Below are 27,332 nucleotides of genomic sequence, written 5' to 3'. Positions count from 1 at the left end.
CGTTTGTTGCACGCGCCTGTCTCTCTCGTCTGCATACATTGGAGAGTGAAGAGGTGGATCCCCCTCAATTGCTGATGGCTGGAATGGATAATATGGTGGATGCCTTATACGACCTCTTGAGAATTTTGGCAAATGTGTCAGCATACTCCATTTCAGCTCACCGAATGCTCTGGGTTGGACAGTGGGCTAGTGATTCAACTTACAAGGCAACATTAGCTAGACCGCATTTTAAGGGGCAATTGTTCAGTAAAGGCCTGGACAACCTCATGGATTCTGTGATGGACCATCGCCCTAAGATCCTGCCTGATAGTAGACCCAGACCCGCCAGGGGTTCTTGTCGTTCTAATTTTTGTAGCTCACGCTGTTCCAGGCTGTATACGAATGCCACATCGCAGAGATTTTCCGAGGCTTCCAACACCACTATGCTGGTTACAGGTGTTCCCAGCCCTCCACTTCCCATTCTGCACCCCCTGCCAGAAAGACACAATGATGCCAGGCCGAGGAATGCCCCTTCTGCAGATAGAGGGCCAGCTCTCAGCGTTTCTTCCTGCCTGGATGCACATCACATCAGACTAGTGGGTCTTGGACATTATTCGGTCGGGCTACAAGTTGGAATTTGTCCAGTCTCTGTCAGATTTGTTTGTGGATTCTCTTTCAGGATGCCCTGACAAGACGCTCAGTTCAGGCCACTGTGCAGTGCTTACTGGATATTCAAGAGTCGGTACCACCCAACCTCTCGAGCTCAGGCAGATACGCTGTATACTTAATCGTGCTAAAAAAAGGCTCAGAAGATTGGAGACCTAGTCTGGATCTTCAGCACATGAATGTGGCTCTCAAGATTCCCTGCTTCCAAATGGAAACTATGTGTTCGGTCATTGCAGCATGGCTCCAGGGGAGTTCCTTGCCCTCTGGATCTCACAGAGGCGTACTTGCACATTCCCATTTTTCTGACCCACCACAAAAATTTCTGTGGTTTTGTGTTCTGGAACAGCATTACCAGTTCTCGGCCCTTCCCTTTGGGCTGGCGACAGTGCTTCAGACCTTCACCAAGGTGATGGTGGCAGTGACAGCTTACCTGCAAAAGATGGATCTACAGGTTCACCTTTATTTAGACAACTGGTTGATCAGAGCTCCCACGTTGGTCGGAGCACCTATCCGGACATTCTCTTGCAGGTGCTCCAGGTGCTGAAAGATCTGAGCTGGATTGTCAACCGTTGGTCCTCATTGGCGTCTCATCCTGATGTCGCTCAATTCTTGAAGGGGGCTCTTTGTGTCCGACTGTCTGTTAAGCATCCTTTCCCTGCCTGGAACCTTAACCTGGTGTTGTCTAGCCTCGCCAAGGCTCCTTTTGAGCCCCTTCGAGATGCTTCCCTTCTGGACTTGATACTCGAGACCATTTTTCTGGTTGCCATTACTTTGGCGTGTCATGTGTTGGAACTGCAGACTTTGTACTGCCAAGACCCTTTTCTCCAGATTTTGGAAGCAGGGGTTTCCATACGGACAGTTCCTTCCTTTTTGCTGAAGGTTATTTTGGCTTTCCATGTTAATCCAAGTTTATTAAAAGTTTGATATCCCGCTTTATCAAAGTCAAAGCGGCTTACATAAAAATATAAAAAATCCAAAATTCTTGGGGGAAATTACAGACTGATTGACAGACAAAAGGAAACAAGGTTAGACATAAAGTATGTAGGGGAGCAATACAATGTATGATAGAAAAGATAATAGGAAGTGTGTTTGCTTGCCTTTTAGTCGACGGGTTCCAGGACACTGGACCGCCTGTTGAAGAAACTGGATGTCTCTCTCTGACCATCTGTTTCTGCTGACGCATTTTGTTAAGCAGGGTGCTCCCGCTTCCAAGGCCATGATTTCCAGATGGATCCATAGGGCCATTTCATCAGCCTACATTCTTTCTGGGAAACAGTCCCCTGTTTCCATCAATGTGCATTCTACCAGGAGTGTGGCTTCTTCGTGGGCTGAAGCTAGATCTGTCTCTCATGTGGAGATTTGCAGGGCGGATACGTGGTCTTCTCTTCACACGTTTGCCAAGTTCTAGAGTGGATGTAGCTGCTTTCGGGGCTGGCACAGCAATCCCACCCTAGATTTTTGGGGGACTGCTTTTGTACATCCCAGCTGTATAGAATGTCTCACCTATTGCACTGGAAAAAAAGATTATGTACATACCCTGGTAAGCTCTCTTCCATTAGATAGGTAAAATATTCTAGACACCCCACCCTGTCCTTCCAGGACCTGCTTCCAGATTCAGTCTGCTTCTCCAAGTTGATTCTTGGATGACTGTCAGCCCTTGTGAGTTGAGAAGAATTTCTATATATGTTCCATTTATTGGGGAGTAGTTTCTGAGCTCATTTGAAGCCTCTGTTGGTGGCTAATGTTACTATTTAGTTACTTTTGAGCAGAACAATTTGTTTTGCCTGTTGCTACATGTGCCTCTACTTCACGTACTAACTGTAGAGGGCACTAAACTGCACAGTGAAGTACACCAGAGGCAGAGTGAAAAATTCAGAGTGGATTCCTTCTGCAGCATGCAGGTTTGGGGAAATAACCCAGCTTTTTAGAATCTCACTTTTCTACTGGAAAAGAGCTTACTAGGGTAATTACATAATCGCATATATGTGTGTGTATATACTATATATTCATTTGCTTTTTTAAAATAATACAGAAAACTAAACTGCTTTTACACTTCCCCTACAATATTCGCAGAGGTTAGGGGCAGAGCCGGCCTGCGAATAATATTCGGGCCGGTTCTGACCCACCCCCCTGCCTTCCCCCAGAATCCCAGTCCTTACCTTAAGCCCTCTGAAACTCCCCAGAACCATACCTGGTGGTCTAGTGGGCTTTCGGGGCAGGAGCAATCTTCTTACTCATAGGAAATGGCTGCCGTGAGCTCCCGTCATAGTATGGTTCTGGGGAGTCTCAGAGGGCTTAAAAATAGCCCAAAAAATTTAAATCGATAAAAAAATAAATAAAAATTTGCGAATAATCGAATCCGCGGATACTGAAACCGCAGATTCGGAGGGAGAAGTGTATATGAAATACTGTCTTGTGTTGTCTATCATTTTTACCCTGCAATAGTCAGGTTTGTGAGGTTGATGCTTTTCCAGCAAATAATGTGATCTGATACACCATTTACTCCTGGTGGAATTCTATGGAAAACAATTCAAAATTCTGTGCATAAAATTAGCAAATTCTGCAAGTTAATTTGTCAAAATTTAAACAATATTTTTGCTAATTATCTATATTCCATTTAAAATATATATTTTCATCTCTTTGTTTGGATGTTTTATTTTTCCATCAAGTTGTTTCCAGTTTTTCTGCTTTCCTGTCATCTGCTCATTCTCCAAGTGGCAGTTATCCATTTGTCTTTTTTCCTCTCACCTGTCTATTCCCTCACTACACCTGCCTAGGACATATTGATCATTCCTTTTTAGCTCTTTTCTGCCTCTTTCTTACCCTTCTCCTCTTTTACACTTTTTAGCTACCTATCAAATTTCTATCTTCTCTCCCATTCCCTATCTCATTCCTTCCTCAGCCCTCCATTCCCTTTCATCTTCAATGCACCTCCATTACCATATTTCTACTCTCTTATATCTATCCTCTCATCTGTTTCCTTACCACCCTCTCCTCCCCCTCAGGGTTCTACCATTCACAGCGACTTCCTTCCTCCACCCTTAAATAGCCCAGCATCTGCTCTCTTCCTTTCCTCCCCACTCTCGTAGCCTGACATCTCTCTATCTCTTCCCTGCTGCACTCCCACATAGTCCAGGATTTCTCCCACTCTTCCATCACTCCCATTTCCAGGCATCTCTCCCATCACTCCATTCTGCTCCTGGATCCAGCATCCTCCCTCTTCACCTCCTGTGTATCTCTTCCTCCATCTCATCCACCCTCATTTCCAACACCTCTCTGTCTCCCTTCCTTGTTCCCTCTGTCAAATCTCTCTATCCCCCTCCATGCACAATCTGTACCTTCCTCCTCTCCCTGTGCCACCAACCTTCCTTCCTCTCCCTTCCCTCCCCCATACCAGCAACTTTCCTTCCTCTTCTCCCCTGTACTCTAAGGCTTGCTTCTTTGGGTAGCAGGTTCAGCAGCGACTCTCACATGCTGCCTGCTGCTAACCTGGAAGCCTCCCCTCTGCTGCAAAGAGATTTCTGGGTTAGTGGCAGGCAGCTTGTGGGAATTGTGGCTGATACTGCGATCCGAAGATGCTGACAGTCTAGATTCTGCAAGGGAAAAGGGAATTCTGTGTGCCTGTGCAGTTCTGTGGAAATTCTGCATTGCGCAGAATTCCACCAGGAGTAACCATTACATGGCTAACTGTATGCAATATCAAATTTGATAACTACTAATTTCTTTTCTTTAGGTAAATGGATACAGTTTTATCAATATTGATCATGGGCAAGCAGTGTCCCTACTAAAAACTTTCCAGAAAACAGTGGAACTGATCATTTTGAGAGAAATACTGGCATGAACAATACTGTGAACTGAGAAGAAAATAAGCAAGAGCCACGGAATTTCACCCATAAAGGATCAGAATGTATATTTATATATACACATCTACATAGATGCGGAAAGAATTACTAATTGTTACTTCATCACCTTTTTGTAACAGAACAAGTGATCACTGGGGAAGAACCACTGTCTCAAGAATGTTTGAAAAGTGCTTATAATTGACACTTTGGCAGGGTTTTTAGACCTTCTACCAATCAAGATCCACTGACAAAAGAGCAAACCAATGCTGTTTTCAAAAAGATAGTATTTTTTATTTTTGGATAATTCATATACATTACTGAAGTTTGTGAAAGCTTATATTGAGCCTCAGTAGTAGCCTGTGGACAGATGGCAGAGCTGTCTTGTCCTGTAGCTATTTATGCCTTTTTTTTTTTTTTTTTTTTAATTTACCAGGTATCACTGCTCAGTTCTGAAACCATTGCTGTAGATGTGGAAGACAAATCTAAAATATGGTGTGTGGGGGGGTTCTGTGTACATTATATGAGTGAATTTTACATGAATATGTTGATTTTCGCATTTGCAAGAAGGCCAAGAAGGAACACAAAAATACCACAGCTGAACAAGATAATGCATCATCTGCCAATAGAAGAGTGCAATTTAAATTTGAGCTTTTCATTTGTTTAAAGGACATCAGTACTTGACCTTTTTTTTAACTATGCCAGATTTCTTTTGTTGGCCACTAACTATATTTTTCTAATAAGTGTGATTTACATTTTATTTTTTTATCACTTGCACAGTGGTTTCATATATGCCGTCCAAAAGCATTTCTCTGCAAATATAAATCCCTGATTTTATGCAAATGATTTTATTTAATATATGTCTTGCTATTTGATCTATATTTCAAACTTTTTAAAACAGGTTTTAATTGAACTGAAATGGCCAGTTTTTAAGATTTTGTTGCCTGGCATGCAGTAAATGATGTAAGATGATTATTTTTATTTGGCATTGCATTACCTTGCCAAACTAAAAGGTAACATTTGAGCATGGAGCTAGGTAACCAAAGTACGCATATGAAAAGGTGACATGGTAATTATGGAGAGCTGTTGAGCAAAGGCATGGGAACTTGGGACCCAGCCATTTGTAAAGATCCTGTTAAAGGGCTGTACTACAGATAACATGAAATGTGAACTAGACACCTTGAGTCATTAAAGGGTTTCAGACATTTTATCCATATTGCCACAGGCTGCCTTTATTCCTTTCAGCTAAATAAAACATAATTTGTTTTGTAATTTTAGGTTTTCTCTTTTTCTTTTGTGTAACTGAAAGAGAGTGCATAATTTGTAACTGTAATTAAAAATACATGGTTGTTAAGGACCAGGGAAAGTGCCATAGAAGACCAATAACTGTTTCAATCGGGCTGAATGTTATAAGCCTATTTAGCAATATGTAATTGTTTCAATTCACTTTTCACAATTTTACCTATCATTTAGTAATTTGGACCAGTGTTGGTTATTCATTCAATTAGGTAACATTAATTTTTTAATATGTATAAACATAGGAGCCAGCTTTTTGGGTACTGAGGACCTCCAGCATTGGGCAAGTTCTTTCATAGTGTCGTGGAAGGGACCATATGTTGTTTGGCACCCCCCAATCATTTTGAAATGTTGACACCCACATAAGTAAGAGTTAACATTTGCTCTTTTAAAATGATCATACCCTATGAGGGTGAATAACGGAGTGGTTAGTGTGTGCTAATACATGCATTCAATGCAGGAAATCAAGCATGCTATCAGTGTTAGTCCACATTATTAATAAATGGCTCCTTTTGTTGGTAGTACTTTTTCAAATACATATATCAACATTATTGCACTTGGTTTAAATGTACAAAAAATCAGAATATTAATTGTGCAGTTTTACTGATTTGAAATGAAACCCTTTAACAACTCTACCATATTTTAAATCATTATAGTTGAATTTTGTTTAATATTTAATAGGAATGGATTTATTTTGGAATATACTAGCAGAGACTTGTATTTTGATACAATTTACATGCTGTATGTATGCTGATATATCTAGAAAGATGAATGAGAAATAGTTATGGAATGCTGGTTTTAGTGTTCCTATTGTATGACTGGTTATTTTTTTAATTTGTCATCTTTTTGATAATTCAAATTGTCACCTTTCACTTCTCTTAATCATGTTTTTATCACGTTCTGCCTTTAAAGTGAGATACCTGTACTAGTGTCTCTTAATTTAGTGTCACAGGATACACATATACTGTAACTTCTGAAGATAGGAAGTCACTAAGAATAGAACAGACTCTTTACTGATCCTGTTGTTCTTAGAATGTTGTCAATATTAATCTGTTTAAACCTGAAAAATTCTTTTAGTGAACAGTTCCTAAAAGGAGCTGCACTTTAAATGACAATATATTGCATTTCTTTTATCATGAATAGCCATTTTTATAAAATTTTGTATGAAAACAGTAGTTTAACTTCCTAAGAAGAGTTGTAGTATACAAAAGTTTATAAATTGTATCTAGGGATCCTTAGCTGAATGTTCTGTGCTTCATATGCTAAAACTAAAATCAAGTTTCTTGTCCAAGAAATTAACTTTGGAAGAGCATGTTAATATTTCTTCATTACACACAAGCATTTTAATAGTTATGAAAATATTTTTGTTGTCGCAGTATGTTGAAAACACAAGTGGCAACACAAAAAAATTGAACTGCCTGTTTTGCCTTTCTATTCATGATCCTACAAGGGCATTTAAAAATAAGCCTGTATTGGTATTCAGTTTGTATCTGCAAATTTTAATTGTCCATTTGGTAGTGGACATAATATTACTAGGATATCATCTAGTGTATGATCCAGAAAAACTATGTGTGTGGTTCTCTGTCACTTTCTTCTATTTGAAAAGGCATCAGAGGAAGACATTCAATATAAAATTCCTGAAGTTTACACAGAGATAGTGCTTTCCTGTCACTCTTGACAGTTCATTAAAGAATCAGTTCAGTTGACATAATGAAATGTCCCACATATTTATTATGTAAATATTTATTTTTCTGATTTCTTTTTGGAGTTTCACAAATGTGTATATACTTGAAAACATCTATAGAACACATGAACATAGCAATAAGCAACACACAGAATCAATCCTTGGAGATTTAATTTGCTGTTCCTTTTTTCTAGAAAAAAAAAATATATATATATCATTCCCTTCTCAGCAACTGTCTAATAAATGTTTTAATGATGCACATTTATTCAACATTCCAAATTTTTGTACATAATTAGATTGTTTCTGAAGTAACACATGGAGACTAGGTAATAAACTAATGTGCTTTAAACCTTGTGTGCCTTGATTTGTTTTGTTCTTAGAAAGTACAGGAAATAAGATGCTGTCAATTTTCAGAAGACTTAATTCTCTTGGAATAGAATGACCTTTAAGGCTATGGCTAGGACCAAGCAGTGCCTTTAGCAGCACTACGTTTTAGAGAGAGCTCCATTGCAGTAGTTTGTTATAAAGCATTTTAATTTCTGTTGCTCCCTTAACGACACTCTCATACATCTGGGATATTCTCTCTTGTCTTGCTTTGGAAGGAAGAATGCACATTCCACATGTTCTGGTACTAGTCCTAATTAGGGAGTGATAGGGCAGGAGCCCCAAAATGCTACTTCTCGTATCACTGTTGGATGGCTGGAATACTAACCTCCCACCCTAAGGTTGTGATCTGTTTCAGCAGTACAGAAACATGACAGCACATAAAGACCCTTCCAGTCTGCTCTTCCCCACTATCCATTATCTTCTCTTCTTCCTAAAAGATCCCACATGCCTATTCCACATAGTCTTCATCTCTACCACCTCCACTGGGAGACCATTCTACGCATAGTAACATAGTATATAACGGCAGATAAAGACCCAAATGGTCCATCTAGTCTGCCCAACCTGATTCAATCTAAATATCTGTTGGGGTTTTTTCCCCCCCTTCTTCTTCTTAGCTATTTCTGGGCAAGAATCCAAAGCTCTACCCAGTACTGTTCTTAGGTTCCAACTACTGAAGTCTCCGTCAAAGCTCACTCCAGTCCATCTACACCCTCCCAGCCATTGAAGCCCTCCCCAGCCCATCCTCCAAACAGCCAAATACAGACCATGCAAGTCTGCCCAGTACAATTATTTTCTGATTCTAGATCCGCTGTGTTCATCCCACGCTTTTTTGATCTACCACCCTTTCTGTAAAGCAGTATTTTCTTACATTACTCCTGAGCCCATCACCTCGCAACGTCTTTGGCACCCCCAATCATTTTGGAATTTTCCTCTTTTTGAAAAAGACTCACCTCTTGTAAGTTAATACCATGGAGATATTTAAACATCTCTATCATATCCCTTCTCTCCAATCTTTCCTCCAGTGTATACATATTAAGTTCTCTTAAGTCTGTCCCCTACGATTTATTACAAAGGCCACTAACCAATTTTGTAGCAGCTCTCTAGACTGACGTCATTCTATTTATATCTTTTTGAAGGTACGGTCTCCAAAATTGCACACAATGTTCCAAATGTGGCCTCACCAAAGAGTATATACAATGGCATTATCTCCCTTTTCCTACTGGCCATTCATTCTTCTCCTTATCACCCAAGCATCTTCCTGGCTTTGACCGTCACCTTGTCTATCTGTTTTGCTAGCTTGAAATCATCAGACACAATCACCCCCAAGTCCCGCTGTGGAAGAATAAAAGATGAGTTCAGGAATCAAACCACTGTATATATTCGAATATAAGCTGAGATTTTTGGGCCCAAAAACGGGAGTCTTGTCTTATATTCAGGTCAGCACCTACCTGCCCCCTCCCAGACCTGTTGTAGGCCTTTGCCAAGCCTGCCTTAAGACCTGGTGGGCCAGTAGTGGGCCGGGACAGGAGGGATCCCTCCCGCCTCCTGTCTTGGCCGACTCAAAAAATTTAGCCAGCCTCCCGCCTCCCCCATGTACCTTTAAAATCCCCAGTGGTAGGCCAGGACAGGAGGGATCCCTCTTGTCTCCTGTCTTGGCCGACTTGCCTTCCTTTACCTCCCTCCCGCCTCCTCCACATACCTTTTACATTCTCTGGTAGTTCCAGTGTTGAACCCGAGCAGGAGTGGCCTTCCTGCACTCCTGCCCTGTGGAAAGCTGCTAGTGATTGGCTGCCATGAGTTCTCACAGGCCTCATGAGAACTCGCGCCAGCCCCAGTTACATTACATAGATTGTGAGCCCAATGGGACAAATAGGGAAAATGCTTGACATACCTGTATGTAAACTGCTTTGAATGTGGTTGTAAAACTACAAAAAGGCAGTATACAAGTCCCAATCCCTTTTCCCTTTCACTGGTTTTCAGCTGGTTGGTACTGACTGCTGGTTGTGAAAGAAGCTCACAATTTTCATTGGTAGTGCAAAACTGAGCACATTCAGGTACAGTATACTGTATATTTCCTTGTCCCCAGAAGGCTTTCAATCTGAGAGCTAGATTTACTAATACACATTAATATGAGTTATGCATTTAGCGAGCAATGTTATAAGTGGGTGCCTTCTTTTGAGTCCCTGATGCTATGTGGTGAAAGTCTATTCTATAATTGTACCTGGGAACCCAGAATCTATTAAAATTACCTGGTTATCAGTGGACATTATTACCTGGTGTAACTGCAGGCACCCGAATGTGATTTGTATACTGCTTATATATCTAAGCGGTTTACAGTGAATAGTGATCAGGTACTACTTTCATCCAATGTTACTAAGACTATACTCATTCTGTTACTATGTCTTACCCTAAATGTCATGTACCCTCCTGGAAATGTCCAGCTTCTTCTTATGTAATCCGCTTTGAACCGCAAGGTACAAGCGGAATAGAAATCACTAATGTAATGTAATGTACTCTTGTTTCCCTATCTGTCCTGGGAGGGATCACAATCTAGCTATGGTCCTGGGGAAATGGAGGGTTAAGTGACTTGTCCAAGGTCACAAGGAGCGGCACTGGGATTGAACCAATAACCTCAGGCAAGGGCATATGTAACTAACAGTATTCTGTAGATTGCACATTCAAGTGGAAGCTCCACTGTACACCTCCCATGCATCCATATTAATATCTCCCTTGTATTTACATGCAGTGCCACTAATGGATGCCCTTAGAGAATAGTGCTTAGATATTTTGCTGCTACTTACATGCCTAAGTGTACACTTACTTGCAAGATTACAGTACTGTATTCTGTCCAATTATGCACTCAAGTACAGTAGCATGTAAATATGGGCGTCCTGTTAGTAAATAGGCCACATGAAAATAATGTGGCATGCATTAAATCACATTAATGCTTGTTAAAGTAGGGGTAGCAACCACAGTCATCAAGGTCACAACCTGGTTGGGTTTTCAAGATTTCCACAATGAATATGCATGAGATTGATTAACACATACTGCTTCCATTGTATGTATATTTATTGTAGAAATCTTAAAACCTGACTGGATTGTGACCCTTGAGAACCATGATTCCCCACTTTGTTAAAGCAGTATAGTAAATAATGGCAAAGACCATGTAGACCAGCCTGTCCTTGTCTTCACTGTTGCCACTGGGATTCTCTTCCATTGACCTTTCTACAAAGAAACATTTCCTTAGAGTATTCATTCTACCAATTTTCACACTCATCCTATGAACTCATGATAACAAGGCTTCCTTTATCTGCTTCTTCATTAATACCTTGAAGATAGTTAGATGTCTCTATTCTCTTTCCATTCTGTCTTTCATCCAGTTTACATACATTTAGATCTTTGTCACCATAGGAACATAAGCAATGCCTCCGCTGGGTCAGACCTGAGGTCCATCATGCCCAGCAGTCTGCTCATGCGGCGGCCCAACAGGTCCAGGACCTGTGCAGTAATCCTCTATACCCCTCTTTCCCCTTTTCCAGCAGGAAATTGTCCAATCCTTTCTTGAACCCCAGTACCGTACTCTGCCCCTCTGGAAGTGCATTCCAGGTGTCAACTACACGGATAAAGAAGAACTTCCTAGCATTCATTTTGAATCTGTCCCCTTTCAACTTTTCCGAATGCCCTCTTGTTCTTTTATTTTTTGAAAGTTTGAAGAATCTGTCCCTCTCTACTCTCTCTATGCCCTTCATGAATCTTGTAAATCTCTATCATATCCCCTCTAAGTCTCCTCTTCTCCAGGGAAAAGAGTCCCAGTTTCTCCAATCTCTCAGCGTATGAAAGTTTTTCCATACCTTTTATCAAACGTGTCGCTCTCTTCTGAACCCTCTCGAGTAACGCCATATCCTTCTTAAGGTATGGCGACCAATATTGGACGCAGTACTCAAGATGCGGATGCACCATTGCCCGATACAATGGCAGGATAACTTCTTTCGTTCTGGTAGTAATACCCTTCTTGATTATACCTAGCATTCTATTTGCTCTCTTAGCGGTCGCTGCGCACTGTGCCGTCGGCTTCATTGTCATGTCCACTATTACCCCCAAGTCCCTTTCTTGGGTACTCTCATTCAGTAACATCCCTCCCATCGTATAGTTGTACCTCGGGTTTCTGCTTCTCACATGTAATGCTTTACATTTCTCAACGTTGAACTTCATCTGCCATCTCATCGCCCATTCCCCTAGTTTGTTCAAGTCCCTTTGCAATTCTTTGCAGTCCTCTTTAGTCCGAGCTCCACTAAATAGTTTGGTGTCGTCCGTAAATTTTATTATCTCACACTTCATCCCTGTTTCTATATCTTTTATGAATATATTAAATAGCAGCGGCCTGAGCACCGAGCCCTTCGGGACACCACTCGTTACCCTCCTCCAGTCCAAGTAGTGGCCCTTTACTCCTACCCTCTTGTTTCCTGCCTGCCAACCAGTTTTTGATCCATCTATGTACGTCTCCTTCCACCCCATGGTTCTTCAGTTTCCAAAAAAGGCGTTCATAGGGTACCTTGTCAAAGGCTTTTTGGAAATATAGATATATGATGTCTATGGGGTCTCCTCTGTCTATCAGTTTGTTAATTCCTTCGAAGAAGTGCAATAAGTTTGTTAGGCACGATCTCCCCTTGCAGAAACCATGTTGGCTGGTTATCAGAAGTTTGTTTCTTTCAAGATGTTCATCGATGTTTTCTTTTTATCAGTGCTTCTGCCATTTTCCCTGGAACAGAGGTCAGACTCACTGGTCTGTACTTTCCTGGGTCACCTCTTGATCCCTTTTTAAAGATGGGCGTAATGTTTGCTATCTTCCAATCCTCCGGGATCACGCCTGTTTTCAGGGATAGATTGTAAATTTGCTGCAGTAGTTCCATTATTTCCTCCTTTAGTTCCTTCAGAATCCTTGGATGGATTCCATCCGGACCCGTGGATTTGTCAGTTTATAATTTTTCTATCTGCCTGCGTACGTCTTCAAGGCTCACTTGCATGGATGTTAATTTTTCTGCTTGATCTCCATTGAAGATTTGCTCAGGTTCTGGTATGTTAGTTGTGTCTTCATTTGTAAATACAGATGAAAAGAACATGTTAAGTCTTTCTGCCACTTCTTTCTCCTCCTTCACCACTCCCTTCCTGTTTCCGTCGTCCAGCGGTCCCATCTCCTCCCTAGCCGGCTGCTTCCCTTTAACATATCTAAAGAACAGTTTGAAATTTCGTGCTTCCCTGGCTAGCCTCTCTTCATACTCTTGGCTTTTCGAACCACACGGTGACATTCTTTTTGATACTTCCTGTGCTCTTTCCAGTTCCCCTCAGTTTTGTCCTTTTTCCATTTCCTGAATGAATTTTTCTTATTGCCTATCACTTCCTTCACTATTTTAGTTGTCCACACCGGGTCTTTTGTTTGACTCTTTTTGCACCCCTTTCTGAATCTGGGGATATACAGATTTTGCGCCTCGCTCACCGTGTCCCTGAAAAAAGACCAGACACGTTCTACCATTTGCCATTTTTTGGAAGTGTTCCTAAGTTTCTTCCTTACCATTTCCCTTATTGCTTCATAGTTTCCTTTCCGGAAGTTAAAAGTTGTCGCTATGGTTCTCTTTCCTTTTGGTATTCCAACCTCAACCTTGAACTTGATTATATTATAATCGCTGTTTCCCAACGGTCCCACTACTTCCACTTCCTTTGCAGGTCCCCTTAACCCATTTAGGATTAGATCCCGAGTGGCATTTCCTCTCATTGGTTCTCTAACAAGCTGCTCCATGAAGCAATCTTGTGTAGCCTCCAGGAATTCTGTATCCCTAGCGCATCTTGAGCTTCCAAGACTCCAGTCTATCCCGGGGTAGTTGAAATCTCCCATAATAACCGTGTTACCACTTTATGACAAAGAATGTTGACTACTCTGGGCCAATTTAGTCTGGGTTATATCTTTTTGAAGGTGCAGGCTCCAGAGTTGCACACAGTACATAAAATTAGATATTATCAAAACTTAGAGGCACTATTGGCCATTGCTCTTCTTATGCCAGGGTTGCCCAATTCCGGTCCTTGAGATCTACAGGCAGGCCAGGTTTTCAGGATATCCACAATGAACATGCATGAGAGAGATTTGCATACCAAAAAGGCAGTGCAGGCAAATCTCTCTCATGCATGTTCATTGTGGATATCCCGAAAACCTGGCCTGCCTGTAGATCTTGAGGACCGGAATTGAGCAGCTCTGCTCTATGCACTCAAGCATCCCTTTAGCTCTTGCCTTCACTTATTTGACTACCTTATAATCAACTACAGTATGGTCAACCCCAGATCCTACCATTATTTCATGTACAGAAGAATGGTATGTACTTTATGCTACATCTCCAAACCAAATGTATGACCTCATACTTTTTGTCTTTAAATCTTACCTGCTGCAGATTTTTATATCATTCACAAAATTCAAATGGTTCCCCAGTAGCCTTTCCTCAAAAGAAAAGCAATTCCTGTAGCAAAACACTTATAGTACTCCTTTTCTTAGAGTGAACCCCATTTCCACAATCCATTCTCACCTCCTACTAAACCAGGTCCCAGTGAATCATTTTAGGGCCTGCACCAAGGGTGCTCAGTTTTATGTTACCTATGCAGAACTACGGTGTATAAAAAGTCATGCTAAAATCTAAGTGTGTTTTCTGAAAAAAAACAACAAAATTAAGGCTTTGGTTTTTGACTGTTGTATGGATGGCATTTTGCTTTATGGGAGAAGGGTGGAGGGTCGATTTGATAGTAGTCATTTACTAAATTTAGATGACATTAATAGTATCACTATTATGTCACCTATGCAAAGTTTTCTTTTCTATTTTATTGCACAATGATACACGATGTGTACTCTTTGCTTGTATCACCGTACGATACCTAGATATGTACAATAAAATGTTTGTTAAAATACTTATATTCCGCTCTTCACAAAACGATCAAGTGGTCTACAAAAATATTAGAGCAAAAAAGAACTGGGGGAGGGGTTAAAACCTTTTATAAAGACTGTAGCATTTTCAGAAATACTAGCTATATATGGAAAGGAGAGGAAAGCGTACTAAATACTACGAACTTCAATAGGTGACTCAGAGCCTGGTGTCATCAAGAAGGTGGTTTTTGGTTACATAGGAAGATGGAGAAATACATGAATAAAACAAGAGACTATATTGTAATCATGGGCTACATTTTACTATACACAAAACAAGAACAGGTTTCTGAGCACAACTGAGGTCAAATAATAATCGAGAGGAAAAGACTTCGGATTCCTGCACCGACATAGAATATGAATTCAAAGTGGTTTAAGCAGGGACAGGTTTTCTTTCATAGGCCAAAAACCTCTCTTAGCTGATCGAAAAAATACTTGTAGCAAGTGAATTATGCACTATATATTTGCTCAAACGGTCAGCTGCAAGTAAATTACTGCACTTATCTTTGGTGCTGATACGAGCCCAACGGGACCCGTTTTGCTAAGTTGTTTGGCTTTGTCAGGGAACTTTTTTGAAAACCGCAAAGAAAAAAAAATGCAGTCATACACAACAAAATGTATGAACTAAACAGTTGTTAAATAATTAAATAGAAATAGTACTCGCTGCATTCAGTTTAACTGCTACTGCATATCAAAAATGGCGCCGGTAACTTGTTAAATGCTATGCATGCACACTTATACTGAGCACTAATAATGTCATATGTCAGCTAATAATGCCAGCGAGAAAGCACTACTGAATTCCAAAGAACACTGCTGAATTCAGAAAAAAGAATGCCAACCCACAGTGCTATTGAGCCCAGACGGTTTCAATGTATTTAAATAAAAAATCCATCTGGCTCCACGCTGGAGTAACTTTTTGGGGCGATCACAGCCACCCCCCCCCCCTCATGTTTTGTTTCTCTGTCAATGCACAGACATCTAAGATCCTTGAATTCATGATGAAACTCTATGCAGTGCTCAACGAAAGGTGCACTTACTTTTTTTTTAGTTTTAAATTAGATTTGTGCTCACTCATCCAAATTTTAAATGGACGGATTGACTTGCCTATATAGAGTTTGCCACAGGGACAAATGACAATATAGATAATATAATCAGTATTACAAGTTAAAAAATGTTTGATCTGGTATTCTTTACTGTCCCCAGGATTGGTAAATGTTTTACTTTGACATGTCAAGGAACAAATGCTGCAAAGTTGCCCTGTGCATTAAAACGAACCACACACGTTTGAATAATTTGTTTAGCATCGTTCGAAGTTTTCTTTGCTTTGTTGAACAACAGATCTCTGTTGCAATATCTAGCACGTTACTGTGCACGTCTCAATACATATTGGTTCGTTTTAATGCACAGGGCAACATTCCAGCTAACATCTTGAGGTATAATTGGAAAATTGTACAAACCAATCCTTTTTTTCAAGATGTGCCTTTGACGATTGCTTTTTCTCGTGAAAAAAACTTGAGACATTCTCAGTCCAGCAGCCTATCATATGTTTTCTCCTGCATGCAGCAGTTAAGAACATAAGCAATGCCTCTGCTGGGTCAGACCTGAGGTCCATCGTGCCCAGCAGTCCGCTCACGCGGCGGCCCAACAGGTCTGTTTCAACTATTGTGAAATGGTGTGATTTAACCATAATCCAAGGGAAGGCTATCTCCTTCATTTATTGTATCTTGAGAGATTCTCACTACAAACTGGCATCTGATTTCCCACAACAATGGATGAAAGAATTCTCTACTACATAAACTGTTGACTGGAACAGATTCTGGTCTAAAACTAATCACCCGTCACTATCTTCCCAGATTTCACAATCCTTATGCTTTCCAATGTGGCATGCTAATTGGACCCTTTTACGCATGTGGAAGGCGAAATTAAAACCGGATGCCACTTGTTTGCATTGCAATTCTGGTGAAGGTACTTTAGCTCTGCTTTTTCATTGCTTTCAAATAAAACCTTTTTGGATCCAAATTTGGAACATGATTAGAGATATTGTCAATTGGTCTGTAGATATTTCTTTTTTTTTAAATTATTTATTTAATAATTTTAATTTTAATACAATAATCTCACTATAACACATAATCATCATTAAATGTAGTTCACAATCTTAATAAACCAATAAAGATAATGTAGCTTATCTATCTTACTATTAAAACAATACCATCCCCTATCTCCCCCACCCCCCTCCCAGGAGACCTGGATCCCCAATCTATAAGAATAGGATAATATACCTTTCAATTCTTTCATAGAACTTATTTTTCCATTTGAATATAACTCTCCCATATATCACTAAACTGTGCCCATTGGTTTGTTAACAAGGCTGATAGTCTATATTTCTCACAGACTATTCCCAGACGTTCCCTCATATCTCTTAATGTGGGTACCTCTAGCACAGTGTTTTTCAACCTTTTTTGGGCAAAGGCACACTTGTTTCATGAAAAAAATCACGAGGCACACCACCATTAGAAAATGTTAAAAAATTTAACTCTGTGCCTATATTGACTATATATAAAGTAATTCTCTTGAATAGGAATCAAATAAACACAAAGAAAGTATTTTATAATTACTTTATTATGAAATATTAAGTAAACAGAATAGTGAAAAATTATAAAATACTTTATTCAGTGCAAAACCTGGGCCTGTTTGGCTGAACACAAAGCTGATATTCTGGCTGGAATCGAAGAAAGACACACACGTAGCTCTTCGTCAACAGCTCTCAGTCTCTCTCTGTATTTGGTTTTTATAGCATACAAAAATAGACAAATATACCCTCCATCCTTTTTATTAAACCACAATAGCAGTTTTTAGCGCAGGGAGCTGCGCTGAATGCCCAGCGCTGCTCTTGACGCTCATAGGCTCCCTGCGCTAAAAACCACTATTGCGGTTTAGTAAAAGGTGACCATATTGTAAAATATAGACAGCAGATATAAATTCAGAACTGTGCATAGTAAGTGAAGGGAAGTTTTCATCTCTGGGAATTTACCCAGTTAACTATTAAGTTATTTGGGCAAATTCCTTTGAAAACTGTGGTAATACTGCCTCCACTTTGCTAAATTTAAAATAAAATCATTTTTCCTACCTTGTCTGGTGATTTCTGGTTGCACTTTCTTCTTCTGACTGTGCATCCAATCTTTCTTCCCTTCTATCAGCCTGTATGCTTTCTCTCCTCCACACCTCATTCCCTCCCCCAACTTTTTCTTCCTCTCTCCCTGACCTTTCTTTCTTTTTTTCTGTTTCTCTTCTTTCCTTCTGTTTCCCTGCCTGCCCCCTTTCTTTCTTTCTCCCTCCCTGCCGTTCCCCAAGCCACTGCCACTGCCGCTGCCATCGGGGAACAGGACCCACCAATGGATAACAGGCCCCAAAGCCGACGCATGCTCTCCCTGACGTCAATTCTGCAATCGGAGAGGAAGTTCCGCCCAGCCAGGCAGCGATTGGCTGGCCCGAACTTCCTCTCCGACTGCAGAATTGATGTCGGGGAGAAGAAGACTTATCGGCTCGATAGATTAGATCGCCAAGACAAAGTGAGTCCTGGGTGATCGACTCACTTTGCCTTGGCGAGCTACTGGCGCCCCTGCCTCGGGCCCCCTGTCAGCTCCAGGCCCCTGAATGCAGGACTGATAGTACTGCCCTGATGGCGGCCCTGCGGCACACCAGGCAACATACACTGCTCTAGCATACGCCATTGCTGAGCTAATGTCAGTCTGGCCGCTATGAATGCCAAGTTCGAAAGTTTAGATTGAGAGGATGTTAAACCTTGTATTCTTATTCCTAACAGTGCCCTTTCGGCATTCAGCTTAAGTGGCGTCTGAATTAATCTGCTCACATAGTCAAATACTTGTTCCCAAAAATATAGATATTTCTTTTTTTTTTTAGTTCAAAACTTTTTATTAGGAGTTTTTGAGTAATACAAAAAACATAATCAAGAATCACACTGAAATGCATCCATATTTAGTATAACAATAGAATTATCACATTATCACTGGGGAAAAAGCTGATCATGAAGCAAGAAATAGCACAACAGTGCGAGAGAAAGGAAGGGAGAGGGAAGGAAGAGGTAAGAAAGGAAGAAAACAAAATCGAAAGATGAAGAGTGGAATGGTTGATAACACACATTAATGAGCCTTTTCAAGATATTTCCAAGGCGAGGTAGGGATCTTAGAGGGAAGATGTGAAATGCAGCGCTTTTCAATGACATATTGTTCATGTTTATTGACATATTGTTCATGTTTATAAATATAGATATTTCTTATGATGTGATTATTCTTCATTCAAAACACCTTTGCTTTGCAGAATTGGACTATCCACCTAAACTGATATACTTCTTGATTGCTATTGGTATTCTTCATATTTTAAAGAATTGGAAATCTGCTCAATTTCTGAACTACATGTTTTGGTGGAATTCTATTTGTCTTTATAAAAGATATGAACAAACTGCCACTTCTAAAGGAGACACCGTCTCAATAACACTCCACTGCTGCTCACCTTGGGCTTATTTAGACCAATATGTACAGGAAAACCTCACTTCAGTTCCCTAATGGACAGATGTTTATTTCTCTCTCCCTTTATGTCTCATTTCTTTTCTAGATTTGTTCATATAGTTGTTTTAGCAACATTTTGTTAGAGAATACTTGTTGTTATTTGTATTCTACTGCACTGTGGATATGTTCTTTTTGATGACTTTGTATTTTTTTCAAAATCCAATAAAAACATTTTTCAAAAAGAAAAAAATAAATCAACCAATGAGAATGTTTACTGCAGGATGTGCCTCTTGTATTTTAGTTTGTGAAAGTATATAGTTGTTTTTTTTTAAAAATACACATGAAGGACCATTGTTTTACAGTGCTTTTTGTTATCAAGTTGTTCATAATAATTACTTCAATTACGATTTTATAAGATGTCTATTAGCATGGTTTTTCATTCTTTCTTTTAAAAAGCAGACACCATTCTCGTAATTGACAGTTTGATTGCTGCTGTTTTTCTAAGCTTTTTTGTTATTTACTTTTTAATATCATGTGGTAAATGTTAATTTTTTTGGGGGGTAAATGTTAATTGTCAAGAAAATTAGACATTCATACTCATTATTATAAAAAAAATTTTGACTTCTATTTAGAGAAGTTGCATAAGTGAAATTGTTTCTGTGGTCAGTTTTTTTTAATATGCTCTTTCATAAAGCATTTTGTTTATAAAGTTTTTTTATTTGCTTTACTTTTTAAGAGGAATATATTTAATCAAGTGGAGAGAAATATTAATAATATGTAATTGTTGCTACAGTATTCTGTTTATATTGTATATTAACAATGGAGAATTGCCATTACAGTATTGGCTTTGTTTATACTGCGTATTATTTTCATTACCCAGATATTCTTATGTTTCTTAAAAAAAGGGTTTTTTCTTTTCTTGTTCTGGATTTTTTTAGACCTTTAAAACATTGGTGATATTAAAGACCATTATATACTTTAAGTAGATTTATACACATGCTTTTTTGGGTGTATATGTGTGTGTGTGTGTGTGTGTATGTATATATATATATATATATATATATGTGTATATATATATATATATATATATATATATATGTATATGTATATATCATTTGTCTTCCACTTTTTTTTGCTGATTCATAATATTACTTATATTCTCTTTATATTTCTTTAGGTCCACAAGACCACTTTTAAACATACTGTTTATTATAATTGAGAAATCACCATACAGGTTTGAATGTTACAATTGTTTGATTTTTATGTATATTTTGTCCAATTCTGTAATATTATATTTATATTTTAATTTATTGTATAACTATATAGTTAAAGATTTTTTTTTGTCTTTATATATTGTTTTTAGTATTTTTTACCCCCTGAAGCAGGCATTTTGACATGCTGAAACATGGTGCCATGTTAGGTCAACACTTCTGTGGATCTCTATCAATAAACTGATTTGATTTATATTGGGCCTTTGACTCTTATCTGTTTGGAAAGACTGTTGTCCAATCCCACTTTTTGGAGGTTTCCTCTTTGTTGGATTCTTTTAGGAAAGTCTGGTTCTCTGCATGAGAGCAGTGGTCAAAAAGCGGTAGAGGCCCTGGATCAGGGGGAAGACCTGAAAGTGTGTCTGCTGTTCAAAGTCTCTGAGCTTCCAGGCATTATTTATACCTCACTGAGAAATTAAGCTGGAATTTCCTCCAGCCCCCTTGTTGCAGTGCTCAGTTATGAGTGGCTCAGTTGCTATGAACAAATTTTTTCCCTCGCATGTGGACATCACAAAGCTGGTCACGGACCACTGAGAGTTACCAGAAGGGTCCCTGCAAGTGGCTAAAACTATGGCCAAGCTCTACTCTATGGCTCCAGATTTCCAACAGCTGTTTGTTCAGCTGAAGGTGGATTTACTGGTGGCACAGGTTACCAAACAGAACCTCCTTACCTAGTGAAGGAGATGTGATGTTAAAGGATTCACAGGACCATAAAATGGATGTAGTCCTCAAGCAGCAATTTGAATCTTTGGACCTAGGAATTAAGGCAGGAGCTGCAGTTTTCTTTGTGGCACATGCTTGCCACACCTGTCTGTCTCAAGTCCTAGCCTTTCAGGACAAAGATCCCTAAATGCTCTTATCTGGGGTAGATTATATAGTGGATGCTCCGTATGATATCGGAGTTATGAGCAAGTTGTCAGCCTATGCTATCTCCACCTGGCGGATGCTCTGGATCAGACTTTGAGGAGGAGATTCAGCCTCTAAAGCCACTTGGGGCAGGCTTCCCTTTCAAGGGCAGATGCTATTTGTCAAGAAGATCTGATGGCCAGCATTATGAACCATCACCCTAAGGCCTTGCTGGACAGCAGACCCCGGATGACTTGGGATACAGGACATGGAACTTTGAGGTTCTCAAAGATTCCATCCTTATGCAGGAGGCCAAGTGATGCAGAGGTCCTTTTGGGGATCATGGCAGAGGTTCAGCAGGGAGACAGCAAGCCTCTAGCTCTCATCCCTCCCCAACCTCCAAGAAAGTACAATGATTCCAGGACAGGGGCCATGCACCCCCAGATAGGAGGCAGACTGCTGGCCTTTCGGTCAGTTTGGGCTCAGATAAGTGCAGACTGTTAGGTCTTAGAAGTTGTTTGAAAAGGTTACAAAGGTCACCCATTAGTTTTGTGTCCCCCTTCCAGATCTCTTTGAAGATTCTCTGACTGGCTAGTCAGAGAGAGCCCTCAGAATCCAGGCAACTGTACAAAGGCTACTAGATCTTCATGTCATAGAGCCGGTACTGGACAAAGAATTGGGCTTAGGCAGATACTCTATATACTTCAAGGTACCAAAGAAAGGCTCATGTGGACTGGAGGCCAATTCTGGTCCTTAAGTCAGTCAGTGCTACACTGAAAATGCCGCATTTCCACATGGAGTCCATTCGATCAGTCATAGTGGCAATGGTGCCAGGGGAATTTCTTGCCTCCATCAATTTGATTGAGGCCTATCTCCATATTCCCATTTTTCTGGCCCATAGAATGTACTTATGATTTCATGTGCTGGAGCAGCATTCCCAGCTCTCTGCACTCCCGATGGCACCTCAAACTTTTACCAAAGTGATGGTGGTGGTGGTGGTGGCAGCTTACCTCCATAAGGCAGGGATCCAGGTCCACACATATTTAGACAATTGGTAATCAGAGCCCCGGCCAAGGAGGAATATAAACTGGCAGTTTCAAGAGTGGTCCAACTCCTCTAGGATTCAAAATGTATCATTAACGTCAAGAACAGCCAGCTAGAGCCAACTGAGCACCTGGAGTACCTGAGAGTTTTGTTTGACACAGCTTTGGACCAGATCTTTCTTCCAGAGCCATGCAGACTGAAGCTCTGGAAGCAGATTTCAGACCTGCTACAGAGTTCGACTCTCATGGCGTGGCATTATCTGCAGATCCTGGGGTTATAGCAGTATCCATAGAGGTGTTTCCTTGGGCAAGAGCACAAATGAAGCCTCTCCAAGATTCTCATCTCTGTTGATGGTCTCCATAGATGGGCTTGCTTCAGCAACTGCTTCCATGGGTACTGGATGTAAAGAGCAGTCTGTGGTGGTGGCTGCATCCAGCTACCCTCTCAAGGGGCATGCCTCTCCAAATTTCTTCCTGGGAGATTCTAATGACTAACGCCAGCCTTTACAGATTGGGGGGTCATTGCATTAGACGCCCAGTTTAGGGTCATTAGACACTGGCTCAGTAAAAGTGGTCCATAAAACCAGCTAGAACTCGGAGCCATTTGACTAGTGCTTCAGACACTGGAGAAGTCTCTGGAAGGCAAGGCAGTCAAAATCGTCTTGGACAATGTGATGTGGTGGCCTATGTCAACATGCAACGAGGCACCAGAAGCACCTTGTTATGCCTAGAAACTCATCTTCTCTTTTGGTAGGCAGCAGCTCATTTCCAGGCCCTTCCTGGTCATGCACGTAGTGGGTGTGGAAAATGTGCAGGATGACTTTTTCAGTTGGCAGACTCTCAACACAGGGAAATAGTCACCATCCTTCCAGGTGTTCCATAGTTTGGCTGTGGGGGCATCCACAGATGGATCTGATGCCCTCAGTTGTAAACACAAAGGCAGATAGCTTATACAACCGAAGATATGAGTCTGGAAGCATGGGGTTGGATGTGTTAACCGTGGCCAGAGAAAGTTTTCCCCCCATGGCCCATGTTAAGGTGTGTCATTCGCAGGATTGTGAGTCATCCAGCATTGGTAGTCTTAATGGTGTCTGATTGGTCTCCAGAGGGACAAGGTGATGGGATAATCGTGCGCCGACAATTCGGCGGAAGACAGAAGCGCGCGGGAGAAAAAATAATTTTTAAAGAGCTCTGACTGGGGGTTTGGGGTGACAACCCCCCACTTTATTGGTTAGTGTTCGCACTGCCGTTGTGGGAGGGTGTGGGGGGTGAAACCCTCCACATTATAGAGAAAATGGAACTTTTCCCGAAAAAAATCAGAAAAAGTTCCGTTTCCGTTATAATGGAGGTTTCCAACCCCCCGAACCCCCCTCCAACAGCAGCGCAGACACTAACCAATAAAGTGTGTGGGGGGGGGGGGTTGCCACCCCAAACCCCCCGTCGGAGCTCTTTAAAAATTACTTTTTCCCCCGCACGCTTCTGTCTTGCACCGAATTGTCGGCACTGGATTGTAAGCGCGCTGATGTCTTGCGCTCCACTGTCTATGAACCGAGGGACAAAGGCCTCAGGCTACCAGTCCAAGTGGATCTTCTCATGCAAAGACCCATCCCTATAGAGAATCTCAAACACTTTGGACTTACAACATGGCTCTTGGGGCAGCCCTGATGAGCAAGGGTTACTCAGAAATGGTTATTTCAACTCTGCTTAGAGCTAAGAAGCCATTGACAGTAGCAGCCTATGCAAAGGACTGGTAGTCCCTACAGCATGATGTAGAGCCCTTATGAGCTCCAATTTTAGTAGTCCTGGACTTTTTGCAAGAGGGACTTCAGAAGGATCTGTGGGCTGGATCACTGAAGGTATAGGTAGCAGGCCTTTCCTATGCCAAGCTCAGGAGTGAAAGAGGTTCTCTGGCCTCTCACCCAGATATCACCCGGTTCATTAAAGGGGCTCTTAGGTTGTGCCCTCTGGTGTGCCTCCCTTTCCCTTACTGGGATCTTAATACCGTATTACAAGATCTCAGTAGAGCTCCATATGAGCCCTTATGGGAGGCTTCCCTTCTGGATCTTACATTCAAGACTGTTTCTGGTGGCAAGTACGTCGGTGAGATGAGTTTCTGAGTTACAAGCTCTGTTCCTTAAGTTTACAGAAGCAGGACTCTCCTTTCACATGGTTCTGTCCTTCTTACTGACAGTAGTCTCGGCCTTCCATGTCAATCAGGAAGTCTGTTTGCCTGCTTTTCATCCACCCTACGGGGTCTAAGAAAAAGGATAAAGCATTGCATTTGCTAGATGTAAAATGAGTGCTGCTCTGATACCTCTGCCCATGAGTTTCACATATTGGATCAGCTTTTTGTTCTGATCAGTCATGCCAAGGGAGGCTGGCATCTAAAGCCTTGATTTCCAGATGGATTAAAATGTGTATGTGGGCTGCGGTAAGCAGACACTGATTGCTACCTCATGGGCAGAGACTTGGGGGCAATTTTGCCCAAGGAAATCTGTACTAGAGGTCTCGGGAACGGGGATCACGGGGATCCCCCCAAGATAAATGGGACTCCCATGGGGACCCCTCCCAGGCCAACGGGACTCCCACAGGGACCCCTCCGAAGCTGATGAGACTCCCAAGGGGATGGATTCAGGGTTCCCATTCCTAGGCCTACCTAATATCAATCTAGTTGAAATTTTCAAGTTGAGACTGGTCCGGGTCCGGTGACATGGCGGGAACAGCCATACTAAGCAGTGAGCTCAGCACGTAGGCGCTCAGTGTGTCTACGTGCTGAACTCACTGCGTTGCTGCTGATTGGTCGGGCGGTGTCACATGCAAGGCTGGAGCATGAAGTTAGCATGTATTTGGTGAGCTGCCCGAGTGCCCCAAAGGCCCCAATACTAGCGACTTTGAGGAGGAGGAGACCAGATTCAGAAGTTGGCGGTGTGACCGAGGAAAATGCTTCACATTGAATGGAGTGTTGTTTAATCAGGTAAATCGCTTTTATTTTGCCCTGATGTCTTGTTATACTCTCTGCTCTGGTTCACGCTCCTCTACTGGCACTTCTCTATTTTGGATTCCCAACTAAACTACTGGGTAAAAGTATAACACTAAAGTTCCCAAAGTATAGAACTCAACACCAAAACAAAAAATAGGAACTTTGACTATTTCAGCCTTTGTAACCAAAGCGGTTATAAAGCGGTTGGCTCTAATAGGAAGTGATGTAATTTTGGGAGCAGAGGAGAAGTTTTACTCTTGATTACAGCCAGCAAATGGGGGTTCTCTGAGGAAGCCACTGGCGAAACGCGTCAGGACCTGCTGGAGTGAAACAACTTCCTTTCTCCTTTATTTCAGTCAAGTTAAGATTAAAAAAACTTTTTTGTTAATTTATGAGCTTTATTTAGAACTTTTTTGGAGTTTGTTCTACACTACTAAGTATACTTGAGATTTTGTTGAAGTATATTTCATCCCCTTTCTACCAAATGAAGATGGTGCAATGATAGACGATTGAAAACACTCACAGGGGAGTATTCCCCGACTCGTGATTTTCTCACCATTACACGGTTCTGAGCACCGCTTTGGTTACAAAGGCTGAAATAGTCAAAAGTTCCTATTTTTTGTTTTGGTGTTGACTTCTCTATTTTGGTCATATTCATTGCTTCAGTTGTTTTGGTTTGTCCCAGTGTCTAGTTTTGGGGGTTTTTTTTGTAGTGGCATTGTCGTCTATTCTGTCTTACTCACTGCTTTATCTGATTTCATTGCCTTTCCTTCTGTTTAGCGCATATTTCAAACTTTCATTTTGATTATGTTGCCCCGTGGCTTTACCTTGGTTTCTCATTACATTTTAGTCTGGTTTATATACAATTGTGAATAAATCAATGAATTGGCTTAACTGGATAAATTCTCAGGGAGACTGTTTAGTCTTGAGAAAATAGAATAAAGCAATAGATCGATTTATAAAGTAAGTAGATTTAATGGGCTTCAGTATGAGCTCTTGGAATGTAAACGGAGAATATTGAGCTCGGGCAGTGACTCATAGATGACCAGCATCAGACCGAAGTCTAAATAAGCACTGCCTCATACATCATTTGTTCCATAATGTGCAAATCATGCTGAAAAATAAAGTTCTAAAGAAATCAAGTTAAACAGTCATCCCTGGGAAAATGAGATATTAAACTAAAAACTATGAACTGTGTAAAGATTCCCAAGAATCTGCCTTATATCTGTGGTAAAGTGCGAGTGCAGAATAAATACTGTGTGCTTTAAATACTACAATCTAAAACAAGGAAATACAGATTGATATATAGTCTCGTATCAAGCCCCCTCAACAAATGCTAGTGTCTCAATAAATAAATAAGTTAGTACAATCCTATAATGCACCGTGCAATTTCAATAAATATATAAAATAATGATGTCATTCAGAAAACTATGAGATACATACATTGCTTAATCAAAATTAATGAAAGGGGAAGAAAATAAAAAACACAAAAATGAAAAAACATTAGAAAATTTGGCTAACGCTATAAATAAGTTCATGGATTCCTTAAATCAATAATATCATAAATCGCAATCCATCTGAAGGTCAGCAGTTCATAAAGTCACTTTAGAAACATTCAAAATGCACTATATTGAGACCAAACCGCTAATACTCGAGGAGTACTTGATAGTCCGAATTATGAAGAAGGTACTGCCACTCGACAGAGCTCCGTTTCATTCTCTTCGTCAGGAGCGGGAAGTATTCAGGTTGCATCCGACAGAAGATTCTTTTCTCCTGTCGGCTCAGAATTCCGAAGCGTGAAAAAATTTTTGACTATCGCTGTGGGAAATAGTGATGGTGTCTCAGGAGTGTAGGAACACC

The 27,332-nt window shown here is 40.8% G+C and overlaps 1 protein-coding gene across 6 annotated transcripts in view; it reads left to right on the top strand.

Annotated features, from left to right (window-relative positions):
• ERBIN (erbb2 interacting protein) overlaps positions 1-7,807 on the top strand; it is a 516,286-nt gene extending 508,479 nt beyond the window's left edge. For all 6 annotated transcript variants that reach the window (XM_033930041.1, XM_033930031.1, XM_033930056.1 and 3 more), the window contains one exon: positions 4,379-7,807. In XM_033930041.1, the coding sequence (XP_033785932.1) occupies positions 4,379-4,486 (108 nt within the window). In that variant the 3' untranslated portion in view covers positions 4,487-7,807. The remainder of the gene's footprint in view (positions 1-4,378) is intronic.
• Positions 7,808-27,332: the final 19,525 nt, after the last annotated feature.

This window comes from Geotrypetes seraphini, chromosome 1 (genome assembly GCF_902459505.1).
Source record: "Geotrypetes seraphini chromosome 1, aGeoSer1.1, whole genome shotgun sequence".
In the NCBI taxonomy this organism is placed as follows: Eukaryota; Metazoa; Chordata; class Amphibia; order Gymnophiona; family Dermophiidae; genus Geotrypetes; species Geotrypetes seraphini.
The sequence above is the reverse complement of the archived record's forward strand: the minus strand, read 5'-3'. Positions and strand labels throughout refer to the sequence as shown.